The sequence below is a fragment of the Triplophysa dalaica genome, chromosome 6 (genome assembly GCF_015846415.1).
Source record: "Triplophysa dalaica isolate WHDGS20190420 chromosome 6, ASM1584641v1, whole genome shotgun sequence".
Taxonomy (NCBI): domain Eukaryota; kingdom Metazoa; phylum Chordata; class Actinopteri; order Cypriniformes; family Nemacheilidae; genus Triplophysa; species Triplophysa dalaica.
This window is the reverse complement of record NC_079547.1, coordinates 21,247,350-21,263,465: the sequence shown is the minus strand read 5'-3', so window position 1 is coordinate 21,263,465 and position 16,116 is coordinate 21,247,350. Positions and strand designations below refer to the sequence as shown.

General features: G+C 37.9%; 1 protein-coding gene across 1 annotated transcript in view; it reads right to left on the bottom strand.

Moving 5' to 3' along the window:
* Positions 1-16,116, bottom strand: part of LOC130424624 (contactin-4) — a 74,381-nt gene that overhangs the window by 12,828 nt on the left and 45,437 nt on the right. Inside the window, exons 5-15 of the mRNA XM_056750440.1 lie at positions 15,790-15,885; positions 11,817-12,020; positions 10,663-10,765; positions 9,649-9,833; positions 8,607-8,749; positions 8,372-8,501; positions 7,410-7,560; positions 2,813-2,940; positions 1,995-2,167; positions 647-764; positions 109-267 (exon numbers count right to left, since the gene is read on the bottom strand). Of these exons, the coding sequence (XP_056606418.1) occupies positions 109-267; positions 647-764; positions 1,995-2,167; positions 2,813-2,940; positions 7,410-7,560; positions 8,372-8,501; positions 8,607-8,749; positions 9,649-9,833; positions 10,663-10,765; positions 11,817-12,020; positions 15,790-15,885 (1,590 nt within the window). The remainder of the gene's footprint in view (positions 1-108; positions 268-646; positions 765-1,994; positions 2,168-2,812; positions 2,941-7,409; positions 7,561-8,371; positions 8,502-8,606; positions 8,750-9,648; positions 9,834-10,662; positions 10,766-11,816; positions 12,021-15,789; positions 15,886-16,116) is intronic.

Genomic DNA, 16,116 nt, shown 5'->3' with positions numbered 1-16,116 from the left:
TTTTAATATGAACACAAAAGGAAATAATTAAAAATGTTCTACACTTGATAGATAGAGACGCTTTAAAACATTTATTTGAGTGTAATAAAATAGATCATCATGCTGTACCAGTTTTGACCGCCTGCCAGCCGATAGAGAATGGGGTCCTGGCTTGCACAATGTACAGTGTAACGGGACTGTGGTTGTCAGGTCCAGGGCCCCACGAGAGCCGAGCAGTCCTGTCTGTGATGTCCCCCACCAGCACGCCCACCGGAGCACCAGGGGGCCCTGACAACCCACCACCCCGGAGAGACAAAAAGAAGTCAAACTTAAAAAAACGATACAGTGTATATTTATTAAAGGAAAGGACGAACAAGGTGACCAAGTATCTTGCAATGTGACACAAGCCTGGCTGCATGCTTAATATTCAGAACCAGAAAGAAAGATCCTTCATGTTGATGATGGAAATACAAAAGGTTGAAAAAGAGCACGAACCAGGGAATTAATGCATTGATTCCAGATACTCCTGTAGTCATTACTTCAAGAGCAGAATAACGGAATAAAACAGAAATGGCGGGGCGAAGCATGAGGCGCTTTAATTTATGTTTGATAAATGCTCTGAAAAGTGTAGAATACTGATCACCTCATTGGTTCGAGCTGCACATACCTCTAACAATCAGATCTGCCGCAGCCGAGACGCTGTCCACCGCTGTATGCACCATACAGACGTACTTTCCCGAGTGCTTCAGTTGCACGTTTCTGATCATGAGATCACCAGAGGATCCCTGCGGAAAACAATGTATTATGACAAGACACACTCTATATAACGTTGTATTTGTGGAATCAGAGAAAAATAAAATTGTTCAGAGGTTGTTTTCGTATCTCTAGAGACTTGTCGGAAATATCAAGTTCCAAATCAGAAAATTGCTTGGGAGAAATTAAAAAGAAAAAACAAATTACATTATTGTTAACACCTTTCTACAGGAGAAACATGTGACACAGAGGAAGGAGAGAAAAAAGAAAAAGAAAGGAACAAAGAAAGAAAAAGAAAGAAAATCTGATGGGGTATAAATTACAGTAATAAATAAATAATTTAATAAAGAAAGAAAGAAAGAAGGAGGGAAGGAAGTGAGGAAGAAAGAAAGAAAGACGAAAGGAAGTAAGGAAAGAACATAAGAAAGAAAGCAAAGAAGGAAGTAGGGAAGGAAGGGAGAGAGATAGAGAGAGAAGTAGAGAAAGGAAGGAAGGAAGGAAGGAAAGAACGAAAGAAAAAAAATGATATATTAGGTACCACTCGGCTGTATTTAAACAGAACTTTAAACAACAAAATAAAGTGATGGTATCACTACACTATCACTTCATTTTTAAGTGTACTGGACCCTCCACTCCATGATACTGCCGTCATGTTGGCGCCCAAAAACAATAACATTACAGTATTTTTTGAATAATAATGATTTACCTCGTGTAAGAGATACTCAAGAGTCAGAAATCTATAGGTAGGACACGTTTGAAAGACATCAGTAAGCAAATGCCAATGAAGTAGCAAAGGTTAGACTGCCTCTCATATTTGACTGGCTACCCAGCTCAGATAAGGTTCCTCTAAACACGCTTAGACAAGCAATCCTTATGTTGTTAGCCACAGCACTGTCGTCTGAGCATTTGATCATCGCTGTTTCCAAAGAAACACTTGGCAACCTGAAAGTGCTCAATGGATGATGTACAGAGTCAGAGAGAGGGTATAGCTATATGAGGTTCTCCGTGTGTTAAACAGAATGCAACGTAAATCCTGTAATCAGACAGATTTGTGTCTGTATGTTCAGAGAGCAGCCAGGTGCCCTTGTGCTCAAGTTCACAGCTGAGTAAAGATAAGGAAGGGGAGTTTGTAATGTAAGAATTCTCAAATCTGCACTGGCATTCCTTTACTGAATCAAATACTTCAGCAGAGGAATCCAAAGTTAATGCAAAAATTGTTACAGTGCTTGAAGCTTTCAATATATAAAAAAACAGAAACGCACCCCTCCTATCATGCCGAAATGATCGTGCCTGCTAAAATCGATGAGCTTCCCGTTGAAGAACCATTTGAATGAAGGGTGCAAAGTTGAGTCTTTAGACACTTCACATGGCAGGACGATGCTCTCCCCAACGGTGGCATCCATACTCAATGGAGGGACTGTTATCTTGGTTGGTTCTGTTAAAAAAAGTGAAGAATAGATTTTATGAAAGCTACTTTGCCAAAACCAGTCTGAGATGGTTAGCTGGTCTCCTAGACTGGCCAAACTGTTTAAGTGGTCTATCCTGATCGCTTTAGAGGGGATTTGGACATTTTTTGCTAAAGCCTGCTTGGTCAAGCTGGGAGACCATCTGAAACCAGCAAAGTGTTTTAAACCCTCATTAAAAAACGACATTGTTATGTACTGAATGCACTTTTCTATCAACACACCCTGGTATTTGAATAGACCCCAAGTGTCCAAAACACATGCCACTCTATAAGTTACTAAAGGATGGAAATAAAAAAAAAGTGCCACAACAGCACATTTTTAATTAAACATGCAGAACGTGACAACTGGGGAAACGTGGAGAAAATCTGCTCCCGGTGCTGTGGACGCCTAAGTATTTCTTCACACCAGCGGGCCGACCAATAACTCACAGATGACAAAAGCTCGGATGAGTTATACCTCTGTCAAACCGGCAGGAACATAAAACAACTATATATTTCATTATCAATTTCATGCTTGAGCTGCCCACGCTTTTCCATCGGTTCCCATCCGAGTTTGAGGTATCCGCTTAGAACCAAGAGAAATGTGTTGTTTGTGAAATGTGAAAGGTGCTTTACCTTTGACCACTAATGCGCCGGAAGTGCTGGATGTACCGAAAGGGTTTTTGGCCACACAAGTGTACCTGCCCGCATCGGATTTGGTAACGTTGGTGATCCTGAGGGTTCCATCTTCTAGGATGGTTCGCCTGAAGTAAATAAAAATGGGTTGGTATAATGCAATTCTCATATTAGGAAACCCAATTTGATATTATACTTTTTAAGGGATAGTTAACTAATGAAATGAAAATTATTTTTAATTTACACATATTACTTTATTTCTTCTGCAGAGAACAAACGAAGATATTTTGAAGAATGTTGGTAACCAAATAATACTGGCCCCCATTGGCTTCAATTGTATGGACACCAAACCACAGAGACAAATATTTTTTCTGGCACAGAAGAGTCAAATACAGGTTTGAATGATGTGAATAAATAATGCTTGGTTTTTGGGTGAACATTTCCTTGAACTCAGGGGTTTTCAAACTCGGGTCCGGGGGGGCCCACGGGGCCTCCAGATGAGTCTAGGGAATTGACAGAAACTCTCAAAGAAATAAAAAGACGAAGCAAAAACTTTAAAGGTCTATTGAACATTATTAATATTTGGTTTCTTTCTTGCTACATGCATACTCTCCAGAAATGTTTATTTGTATCTTTATGGTGAGTTTTTCTTACTACAGTACCCTTTATTTCACTCACTGGGCTTTGCAAATATCTCTTGAAAATGGCAAATGGCAAATGGCAAAAAAGTACAAATAATAGAATGTATATTTTTTCTATTCAGATTTATACCTCCAACATAACTCCTATTTTAGCAAAAATATCACAATTATTTCTGTATTTATTTTACACAGCCTAAATTTTTCTACGTACAAAAACATACATATATATGAATATGTCTTCTAGGAAGGGGGTCCTCATCATATTTGGGGGTCCCTCGAATTAGAAGTTTGAAAACACCTGTTTTATCTGACAGAGCACAAAACTAGCAAAGCTAATGTCATGGGTTTGACTGACAGTACAAAAATAAACAGACTGTACACATTAAATGCTTTAAACTACTTTAGGCATTTTAAGGCATTTGACATTTGCATCTATACGATGAGTGAGTGACTGCAAAAAAGTACCCCCGGAGAACATTGTAATACCATAGCATTGTTCAAGCTGTTCAAACCCTTTTCAGACTGAAAGAATACATTGTAGCTACACTTTATTTGTCTCCGTTTCGGTTTTCTTCCTAAAAAGGAAGAAATCATTTAATAGGAGGAAACATTCATCAATCACGTGGCCCAGATGTTCAACAGGATACGGTCAGTCAATCTTTTAGGCAACGAGAGGCTGATAGATTAAAACTCCACTTGCCGGGTAAACATTTCAATATTAAAGCCAGGAATGTAAAAGAGGGCCTGAATCGTTCTGGATTGAATCCTTACCGTTGGCCTTATCATTATCCAACATGTGCAAGATGCTATCGACACATTAAAGGCCGTTTCCAAAAGGCAATGAGAGCAGGTTTGATTGTAGAGCAAGCTAGTGCTGATAGTGTCTGACTGAAATGCTAAACTGCAAACTCGATACTTTTCCCTCCTACATATTTTTACTCTGATTTACCTCATACGTCTGAATGCTTGATTCTGATTGGTCAATATCAGAATTGGTATTATCTGGGCAAATATTTGCAGTTTGTTTGTTCTACGTTATGCTAGTTATGTCTCTCCCTGTCCAGGTTTATTTTGAATAGTGGACAGGACATTATCTCTGATAAAGTGAAGTGTTTAGGTAGGCCCGTGTGACTTTTTGTGGTAAATACATTTCCTTTAAAAGCACACGGTGCACTTTGATGTACATCAACAACTTACAAAAGCACTATCTTTAATACGTGGGAAAGAAATGGAAGATGTGATAAATAAACACAGCAATGCAAATATATAATGCAGAGATGTTTGGATCTGCTTTGACCTTCTCCCAGAACAAATCAAACAGGAGTGCAGCAGGCTTGCCAGCCCAGAAATCAAACAATTTCAGCCCTGCTTTTTAAAATAAATACGTATTTACCATGGCTGAGAGAACATGCCTCGCACTGAGCGCTTTACTCTTGATTTATCGACAAAAATATCAAATGCTGAGCGATATACGAGCACAGACCAGATGACCTGTGGGCAATGGGCTGCAAAACCAATAAGGAAAAAATAAGGGCTATCTGCTTACAGAACCAAGCTTCTGACCACACAGAGCCACATTTATATTTGCGTCAAGACATGATGGCTTTGTAATCCGTCTCTGATCCTTCCTTTTCTGACTGCCCTGTGGAATACGATGACTAATCGATGCTTCTCCCTGCACGTTGGGGCACGTTCAGAGAATGGTGGAGAGGACTACGTAGAGGCTGCAACACATATCCAATTGAACTCAGAAGTGTGAGATTGGGAACGCAGTATAAGATTGACACGGACAACCCTGCGTTCGCACCTACTCGACCCAAATAAAAGCGTAATTGCAGAGAGCATATGCTTGGCTGTGAAAATATTTCAGACATGACTGTCACATATTTACCCAGAATGCATGTCTCAGTTTCTCTCAACTGACCTTGGTGTACATTTCAGTGTACGTTCATAATGTATGCAGCTATAAGAGAGAAATACTGCCCAATATATTCCTCATAGCATATAAAACAACTTAATGAAAACAAAATTCTATACATCCCAAAAACTAGGTCAATTTTCTGATCAGTTCAAAATATATTTATTATACTGTATATACGTTTAAATGGTCTTATAGTTGATACGAAACTAATTCAAGATACATTCTAATTTTTTTTTACATTTAAATCAATAGTTAGAACAAGTAAACACAATTTAGGCCTAAAACGGAACTGAATCAAGATATATACGCAAAACAAAAGTTTATATTTAAAGCTTACTAGTTAAACAAGAAAACTGATTTTATGCTTAAAGAAAAAGTAAACTTAATCAAGACATCTTCTCAAAAATGTTTCTATTTAAATCATATTATTGTTAATACAGGAAAACACAATTTGGGCTTGGAAAACAAACTAAATCAAGATACATTCTGATATGTTTAAATCATATTATAGCTAGAACAAAAAAAACTAATTTGGCGTCAGAAATGTTTTACTAATGAAGATATATTCTCAATTTTTTTTTAATTTAAATCGTAGTTAAAACAATTAAACACAATTTAGGTTAACAACGAAACTAAATCAAGATGTATATCACAATTTGTTTTTGAATATTTTACCCATATTATATTTTAACAAGAAAACTCAAATTGGGCTTAGAAAAACAAAACTTATTCAAGACATATTTTTAAAAATGTATTTATATTTAAATCAAATTCTAGTTAAAACAAGAAAACATGAGGCGTTGAAAAACTAAGCTAATTCAAGATATAAACAAGTCTATATATATACATTTTATATTACACTTGTTGACTACATAATTTGTTTAACACATTTCATTTTTCCATTTAAAATGTTAATTCACAATTGTAAACAATGATGTGCATAGTGCAAAGTATGTAATACATACCAAACACAACTAACCAGAGCACACAGTGTGTACTACAGTATCCCACAATGCAATCCACTTGACCTTTAATTTCCAAGGTGACAAATAAACCAAAGCAACATCAATCAAAATTCACCTTCTTGACCATCTGACAAGTTAAAACTGCAAACTGCCCATGTTTATATCAGACTTGCTAACAAAACCCCACGGTCATTTGACGACAATGTGACCTGCTATCTTAAACATTTATGGTTGCATACCATCTAGTTTCACATAGTAGGCAGTATATACTTCACAGTACATAGTCAGCAGCATGCCGGAATCTCAACCATCCCAAGACCTAACTCACCGCAAGACAGTCTCTGAAATACAGTCTCGCACCTCTTATCTCACTTCCTTTTCCTCAGCAAGTCTGCTTACTCCGACTTTCACTCATCCCCCCTCCTCGCTCCCTTCTCCCTCATCCAATAATCACATCGTTCCACCGAGACCCCGGGCAGCATCAGTGAGTCATGGCATGTGTGTTCTCTCTCAGGTCCAGATGGACCACAGTGCACGGAGCGAGATCCCATTGGTTATCGCTCTGTCCCCATCCATTACCGGAGATCATAGACTCTTCCCTCCTGCCACCTGTTCTGACACGGCCATGCTAGAATGATTCTGTCCTATAGAAACCCCACAGGAAAGCGTCACAAGCAGCGCTATATTAATTAGTGTTCCAGCAGGCGCCCGCTCTTGTGTGAAAAGTGCCATCGGAAAGAATGTTGGTTTTGAATGCGTAACATCTGTGCCTCCACAACTCTGCACGAACACAACACAAGATATGTTTGAAAATAAATATAAAAATGTGTTGGGCGGCAGCAGGTGATTTTGCAAACAATGGGTTTTGTTTGCTAATAATTGCGTTTCTGAATGAGACCCAGTGCAGGACAGCGAGCAGGGAACACACAGTTCTTACGTAAACGCATACACAAATAAGAGCTAGTCTAAGGTGTCTCGTGAAGCTGTACCTCAGCAGTGCAAACAAACCTGAGGGAATAGAGAGGCTCATTTTACACTTTACATTAGTGACCGGTCTGGTGACCCCGTACCTTTTGCCGTCTTTCAGGAACTCGTTGCCTTTCCTCCAGGAGAAGGAAGCTCTAGGGGATGCATGCGGTCGGCATTCGATGATGGCCTCTCCGCCTCTGTGGATCAGTGTGGTCTTCTTCAATGGGTTTTTAGAGAAGTCTGGAGGAGAGGCTGAGAGACAAGATACATTTTCAATTTAAAAGATTACTAGTGAGTAACTGACTCCTACACCTACAACATATCAGAATAGAATAAAATGAGACAAAATGTAAAAAATGTAAATATTATTTTCATGATTTTTGCAGGTCTATAAATAAAATATTATAAAAAAAAGTATTTTCCTTTTTTATTAGTCATTATATTTAATGATTTAATATATATTTGAACATGCATATTTCCAATATTACAATATATTGAATAATACATTTTATTATTTTAATACAAATAAATTTTAAATGTTATCAATCTCTTATTGTCTTTTATTGCGTTACTATTACTTAATAGTTTATATTACTTAATCAAAACAACTTAACTGCAGTTTGATTAATATTAATTGGAATCCACAATAAAAAAATTGAAACATTTTTAAAATGCAGTTTTCTGTTACGCAAATTAACTCTTCACTTGATTCCAATATTCCAATATATTGAATAATACATTTTATTATTTTAATACAAATACATTTTAAATGTTATCAATCTCTTATTGTCTTTTATTGCATTACTATTACTTAATAGTTAATATTACTTAATCAAAACAACTTAACTGCAGTTTGATTAATATTAATTGGAATCCACAATAAAAAAATTGAAACATTTTTAAAATGCGGTTTTCTGTTTCGCAAATTAACTCTTCACTTGATTCATGGAAATGTATTATTTAATATACAGTATATTACATTACATTTCCCTGCATATTCCCATATTTGTTTGTACGGGACTAGAACGTGTACATGACTGTTACTCTTTTGAAAGGTGATTACCGACAACTTTGAGCTCTGCGCTGGCGTATATGATCCCATTCTCATTCTCTGCCAAACACTGATACATCCCAGAATCCATCAGGTCTATGTTAGAGATGGCTATCCTGCCACCATCAACATGGATTCTGTCCTGAGCATAAACAAAACTTTCAGGACAACTATCATTTAAGGTTTTATCATTTAGCTATTTTAAGAAGATGCTATTGTTGAATAAGATAGATTTCAGCAGTTTCACCTCAGGGACTAAAGGTTGTCCATTCTTGAGCCATCTGTAAACCGGCTGGGGTTTTCCATTAGCTTTACATTCCCAGTGAAGTTCGGCCTCAATGGCATTGTTTGCATCAAACAGAGTCTGTGCCCACTGCAGGTGCTCCGCATCTGTAACAACAGCAATGAAGTCATGACGCAAAACCAACAGGTCTGCACACTGTCTCATCTAACACAATGTTTCTCACTGCAATGCATTGCAACAATGATGAAACAATGTGTTTTCTAAACCACCAATGAATTAGGTTACCTGGTACACATTAATTCTAGATGAATCTTGCTGTCTTAAGATCCCTCCTGCAGTGCATATATTCTGGGCTTTCAGTGCAGTCTAAATAACGCCTACTACACCCATTCTAATTAGTCTTAGCCCTGCAGATTGACAATAAAATCTATTCTTTCATTATTTATTATTTACCACAGGTTGCTGTGTGATCTGTTATCCGACTCATTAAAAATTTAAATTTCTCTTATTGATTCTCCTGCGGTAAAGGTGACGGCCGACAAAATGCTGCATGGATGGGCAAGATAAAAAATGCACTGCACTTTTCACGGAAAGGGTAAAAAATTATTTCTCTTCGTCAAATGGTCAGTTAAAGATGTTTAACCTTTCGCTTCAGGGGGCCAAACTAAATATCACATAAGCTGTTTTATTTCCTATTCATTTTATGTGAGGTGAGCTATTTAAGCTGACTTGTTATCTCAAAATTGTTATATCTACAAACAATTTAAAAGCTTGATTTGCGTGATTGTGTTATTTTCTAGCACTGAATGTTTATCATTAAAATAACATTTTACTTCTATTTTATGTAAACATTGTTGGATTATTTGCTAGTCTTTCCACTAATCTGTAAAAAGAGTCCGAATGATATTATGTTTTAGGCCACTTTTAAGAAATGTTGTTTTTCATTTCAGTAATGGGACCAATTTGTACCCTATTTGTCAAACGTACCGAACAAATAACTATCTAAATATGTGTCTATATGCACTTCGGTTATGATTGTATTTACTTTGAAATACAAGACGTCCTTTTGCAACATTGCGTCCTTTAGCATTTTCAGCCACACATTCATAAAGTCCAGCGTCCTCCGGACGGAAATATGGAATCTCTAGAACCCCATTTGAGTGATTTATCTTCATCTTTCCAGGAAAGGGGCTTCCATCTGCTCTCCTCCAAGAGATTGAAGGCACCGGACTGAGAACAGCCAAGAAAAGAGACCACGTTAGCATCGAACTGCACAAAAATCTATGTGAGCTAACCATGAATTTCAAAGCTAGAAATATGAATAAAAAATGTATTTCCAGATAAAAGTGTAAAATGAATTAGTACGCTGGAGAAATGCAGGTTTTGCAAAAAAGGTTCTGAGTGGCATTTACGCATTTGACAGCTGCTTTTATCCAAAGTGACTTTTTACATTTTTAGAACCCATGACCTTGCATTTCCAGCTCTACAGTATAGTGTAACATTCAAGCTTCAGCATGAGATTGACATGGGTAGGTAGGCTTTTATGCACTCTATAAGGTTTGTGATTGTTGTTAGAGGACTGGCAATGTCCTAGTTGTCAAAATCAAGTTGTCTGGGAATACAATGACCAGGCCTAACAAAGCAGCGCGAGAGAAGCAAGCGCTGGAAAATGACATGGGGTGAAAGAATATTAAAAAGTTCAAACAGCATTCAAGTGGGGCACAACCATGCTACACTTTTGATATTCAAATGGCACAAAAAAGACTTTTCAGATTGCTTTGCAGCATAGCTGTACAATGCTTGATAGTCCTACTGTATCCCAGCACCCCTGAACATGTCACCTGTGGACCATACAAGGCCAAAACCTTACCCAACCCGTGAATCACTTCATGATAAAAAACAAGTGCATCTCTATGACTAAAGCAACCAGTATTTTTCTTCAAAATTTCTTTAAAATAAAATTCTAAGATGTACTATGTGCCATATGTGGCTTTCCCCAGTTAGCCTAAGGAAACCTCTGGGGGCAACGAGTCCATCTGCTTGTAAAGTGGAGACCTACTTTCCTAAAGCGAAACACTCCAGTCTAACGGATGATCCTTTGGCAACGTGGAGAGATTTTTCAAACTGGACTTCAATCTTTGGCTCGTATTCCCCCATCACAGCTGTAAAATGAGGATAAACAAGGAATTTAGGGTAAGATCAATGCACTTCAATTCAATTAAAACTAGCCTAATGCAGTGGGTTCCAAGAATTTGAGATCACATCAAACATTTTTTTAGAAAGAAAGCTTTACGATTTAGAAAAAACTGTGATAAAGAAAACCATAAAAAAATGAGAAGAAATATGACTTGTAAAGTCTCAACCAACATGTGCTATCATTAAAGCAAGAAACATCACTACAAAAATGAGACGATTTCACATACAAGTAAAAGTTTTTTGTTACACGTTCGGTTATGACAAAATTCATGTTTATTTTGGTAACACTTTAGTATAAGGACCAATTCTCGATATTAACTAGTTGCTTATTAGATGCCTATTTTTAGCATATTGGCTGTTTATTAGTAATTATAAAGTACATACTCAACATGACCATATTCTACTTCCCTTATCCTACCTCATACCTTACTAACTATTAATAAGCAACAAAATATTAGTTTACTGAGGCAAAAGTCATAGTTAATGGTTTAATAATATTGAGAATTGGACCTTAAAAGAAAGTGTGACCATTTTTTTTATTCAGTATAAAAATAGAAGAGTTTATTCAAGTTTTGTCCCCCAATACACATCGTTTAAATGGAGCACGGCAAGTAGAAAATGTAGTAAAAAGTACAGGAATGTGCTTGGGGGACAAAATATTCATGGACACAAATATTCAATTTGTGCGTCCGTCCTACTTTATAAACCTTTCCGTGTGAATATTAAACAGACATTAATGATTGGCGAAGTTCAACCTCTTGGGTGCATGTGTGTGTGTTTGAGGGTATAGATTTTCTCTCTCTCTCTCTCTCTCTCTCTCTCTCTCTCACACACACACCCACACACACACAAAGAGTTGGCTGAGCACAGCTCAGAGGCTATGAAGACACAAATACTATTGCAGGAAAACAAATGCCGTCACGCACACATCTAGTGATTCATCACTGCTAGCCATTCCTGCAGGCAAAAGAAAACTTCTTGCAAGGCTACTAGAAATTGCCAATAAATGTCCCTCACCATCCCGACGTAGCACTACTGGAGTTGGAGAGCTGTAGACGGTTGTGTTGGTCATCATGTTCCTCACCACGCATGTGTAGTTGCCTACGTCTGATGTTTCCACTTTTGCAATATATAGGTTTCCAGTTCTCTGGGAAACAAAGCGTCGGTTGTCCCCAACGACAACGCTGGGACGGCCATTAAATATCCAAGAGTATCTGATTTCTGAGGAGAACAAGTATTAACACAAATGTTGTTAATGTAAAATTACAATTTCGCCACATAGCCGCTGGAAACTAAAATCAGATTCAATAAGTCTACAGTCAAAAGTTAGTGATTTTAATATGAACTAATTTCTTATCAGATTATTCCATGACTAAATAATATAAATAATGTGTGTTTGTTTCCTACAGAATTTAAGGTGCATGAAACATCTCCAGACCAATAAAAGCCACCTTTCGAGGAGAGATCAAATTGAAAGAACGAAAATTCTCTGTGAAAAAGCACATAGGCTTTGACAATATATACTGTTGAAATATGCTTGGGATCCTTAGAAACAGATCTTAATTCTTTGAGGCAGAATACGATTGTAATTTTTTTTATTAAATTCGCCATTCACAGGGGAAATTTAGATGAATAAGTTCTTAGCTTGTTAAAACTCAGCTGTGGGAAAAGACTGTATGTAACAAGGTTATAGCAATACAGTTCAGGTTTTGACAGTTAGTCGAGATACGGTTACTGGAAACTAATATTGGTCTATTCCAAGGCTTCAACAGCATATGAATACAACCGCACAACAAAAAAATATTTATAAAACTCAGCATTTACTTTCTATAATTGCTAATAAACAACATGGACAACAATTTAAAAGGTAGCATATGAAACAGATATATTTAAGTTAAATTAATGGTTGAAAACATGTGCAGTACAAAAATAAACAGTGTTGCATTACGATAACGTTTCCATGAAATAAGTGCAATAAAAATCCATTAGTTGAAGATATAACATGTAAACTAAATAAAAAATCTAGTTGATGTCAAATTTAACCTGCAACCTCCTATGATTTTTGTTGTTATTTAATTTTCGTTATAATTTCAAGTACAGCCGCATTCCTTTTGTCTTAAGCGTCTTCAAACAACTTTCTTCCTCATGTTCTTATATCAATTCATGTCACTTCTCGTTCTTTCCTAATAAGACATCAAGACAGACATGGCGCACGGCTTCACCAGCGGTGTGAAATCAAGTATTAAAGGATGAAATTAAGCGTTTATTACAGATTAGAGAGAGAGGTTAGAGTGGTCGAAATGTGGATTGATAAGGGCTGTTTAAGGTTCAAAGCATATCCCAGAGTCCATCTTTTCCACAGCAAAGAGAAAAAAGTCCCATTTGGCTCCGGGATAGAGAAAGGTGAATTAAAACCATCATAAATGGTGCGGTGACAAGGTGAGGGACCTCTCAACATTGCTGGGCAGTGTGCTTAAGGCTTGTGGTCTCTCAGGAACAGAGAATTCACAGCCACCATAATCTGAAAACCCTGTGACAGAGCACACCAATGAACAAGACTATTTATGGATAAAAGGGGGTGTTTTTTACTGTAGCTGGTGTTTTCAGTGAATTCACTGCTTGGGCCTGGACAACATTTTTTTATGGGAGGATCAATGAGCGATAGGGATAGTTCACCCAAAAATGAAAATTCTGTCATCCTCTATGATTTTCTTCTGTAGATCATAAAGAATTTTTTAAAGAATGTTTGTACCCGAACAACGGCGCTACCTATTGACTTGCACTGGTTTTGTCTCCATACATAAGAAATGAATGGGTACCGCTTTGTTCAGTTCAAAGAGAATATTGATATTCTGGAAATATTACAGGTTTGAAATGACAAGAGGGTGTAAAGGACAGAATTTCATTGAACTATCACTTCAATAGAAACATGGGACATGTTAATCCAACCTGATCTCACAGGAATACTCAGGAACTTTACGAGGTGGCTAAAACCATGGCTACACCCGATGTGGCGCGATGCAACAAAAGACAATAGAACGCATTAGAACTTATGGTTACACAGGTACATGTTACCAACCTACAATATAATTAGAGTCGTATGATTTCCACGATGCAGAAAATAGGAATCCTAAAAATGCTGAACGCACTGAAAAAGACTTTTAGTTGAGCCGTCAAAATAAAAGTCCGGTTAATTTGAACAAATTATGACACACCCAGCTAAAAAAACTGTAGTATAATATATTATTAACTTAAGTAGTAAAGTAAACATGCCAGTGAAGTTATAAAAAAATGTTTGTAGCTATTTATGTCATAGCAAGTCCACAGTCCTATCCACGTTACTGTACTTGAATGCTGTACTTGATACGTTACTGTACTTGAATCCAAACCCCACCCCTAAACCTAACATAATCCCACTTCACATAAAAACACATAGAAATACGTAACATTATTTAAGTAAAATCGATTGTAAAGGCTGTTTCATGTTGGCTGAGGATAGTGACATGAAAGGAAATATCACACAGAAAAGTTGAACGATTCTGGAAATTATTGAACATTGTTTCCTCCCACACTGCTTCATATGCTCAGGTAAGAAAGTCATCGATTTTTTTCAAACAGTGCGTTTGAATACCTGGCACTGTTGCCACCGTTGCGGTTTCAAAGCCCTTGTAGTTTCACACACGATAAAAACCTAAATTCACCTTCAGGGCTGAGGCGAGGCATATAGCTAGTGTATAAAATTGCAGAAGCATTATTCATATGAAAGAGCCTGGGATTATGGAATGTGGCAAACAGTCAAGGGTGGTGTGGCGGGAGAATGGGGGAAAGAAAATGGAAGATGGAGGGTGGCTGAAATGCGGGGGACGCTTAAGGCTATTGATTCCTCTGGAAATGTGGTGGAATGGCAGAACGCCGCCGCGGTTGCGTGAAATTGCACCTCTGGCGTGTGTGCGTGCGTGTGTGGCTCTTTGAGGGGGTACTAATCAGCTGTTCACAGACACAGGAGATGCGCGCAGCTGGACCGGAGGATAAAGAGACACGGCGCTTTAAACCAGCCGCCACATGCCTTTATTACCTTTCAGCAGAAGGCCGGGGCTTAAGAAAATAACCTTTCCAAATGACCACAAGGGCACAAGTGCCATTAAGACGAAGGAAGGGGCACTAAATGCCACGAAGCTGGAGCTCGAATACAGAAGTCTGAATTCCGGAGTGAGCTATTGTGCTCCGGTCATTTGGAGGCCTGATTTGTTTACAATGTGAGATGATTAATACATAATCTGAAGCAACGTGTACCACACATACTAAGATAGGAAAGCGGTTTTCTTGACCCTAATAGCATTGAAATGCGGTTCCCATCGAATTCTCCTTGAAGGCAAAGTAGATCATTTGGAAAATGCTAACGTTTGCCTGCTAGCGGTGCAATGATACGATCCCTCCCTCTCGCGAATCACCATTCAAAGGCACACCTCCTCCAAAACACATGTGCACGCAGACAGACCAGAAGCTGTTGGATCGGTTCCAGTGAAGTCATGTCATGTTCATTTGTGAGAATACATTGAAGTGCAAAGTGAATTACAGTGAATTGGTCCAACGTTCTTTGACCCTACTCCTTTCACAGACGATATATAATTATAAAAATACCAATGTTTCGCTTTATTTATTGATTCCTATCAAGATGTAAAGACACTTCCAACCAGCATGACAAAAAAACGTTTCTGGACAGGTGCTTTTAACGTCGTATTTGTTTTGTATTGTTCCACAGCATTTCAAGCTAAATGCTGCCGTTGGAAGAAATGCACCATGAAAATAGGTCAACAGGTTTCGCCAACAATTGACAAAAATTGTCACGCTTTGCGTGAAATGCTCTATTTATGCATCAAATGTTTGGAAAAATGCCGGTTGCTTCGAAGAATATAGCCTTTTGTCATTTTTGCCTCTCTGTGGGATCTATATGCAAAATGGCTTCAAGAAAGAACACAATAAGTTGTACCTCCAAAATGGGGCGGTGGGCCACACAGAAGAACCACGGCCTGTCCTTCCCGTACTAATACTGGACTTCTGGCTTTGCTGCTGAAATTCTGCAGATCTGGGAGGGGAAAATAATGGGTTGCCGTTAGACTTCATTAAAGGCAGTGTCATCGCGGTGATGAGCAACAGGCAACGCAAAGAGCAGAGACCTTTAGAAAATGCCACTCTTCAGAACAGGAAGGGTTGGGAAAATAAGACACCAACACTGAAGTAGAGATAGGGTGATTATTATTTAGAGCATCTTGGATGTCTACCTGTCTGGAATAAGGTGTGTGTGTATTCTGCAACT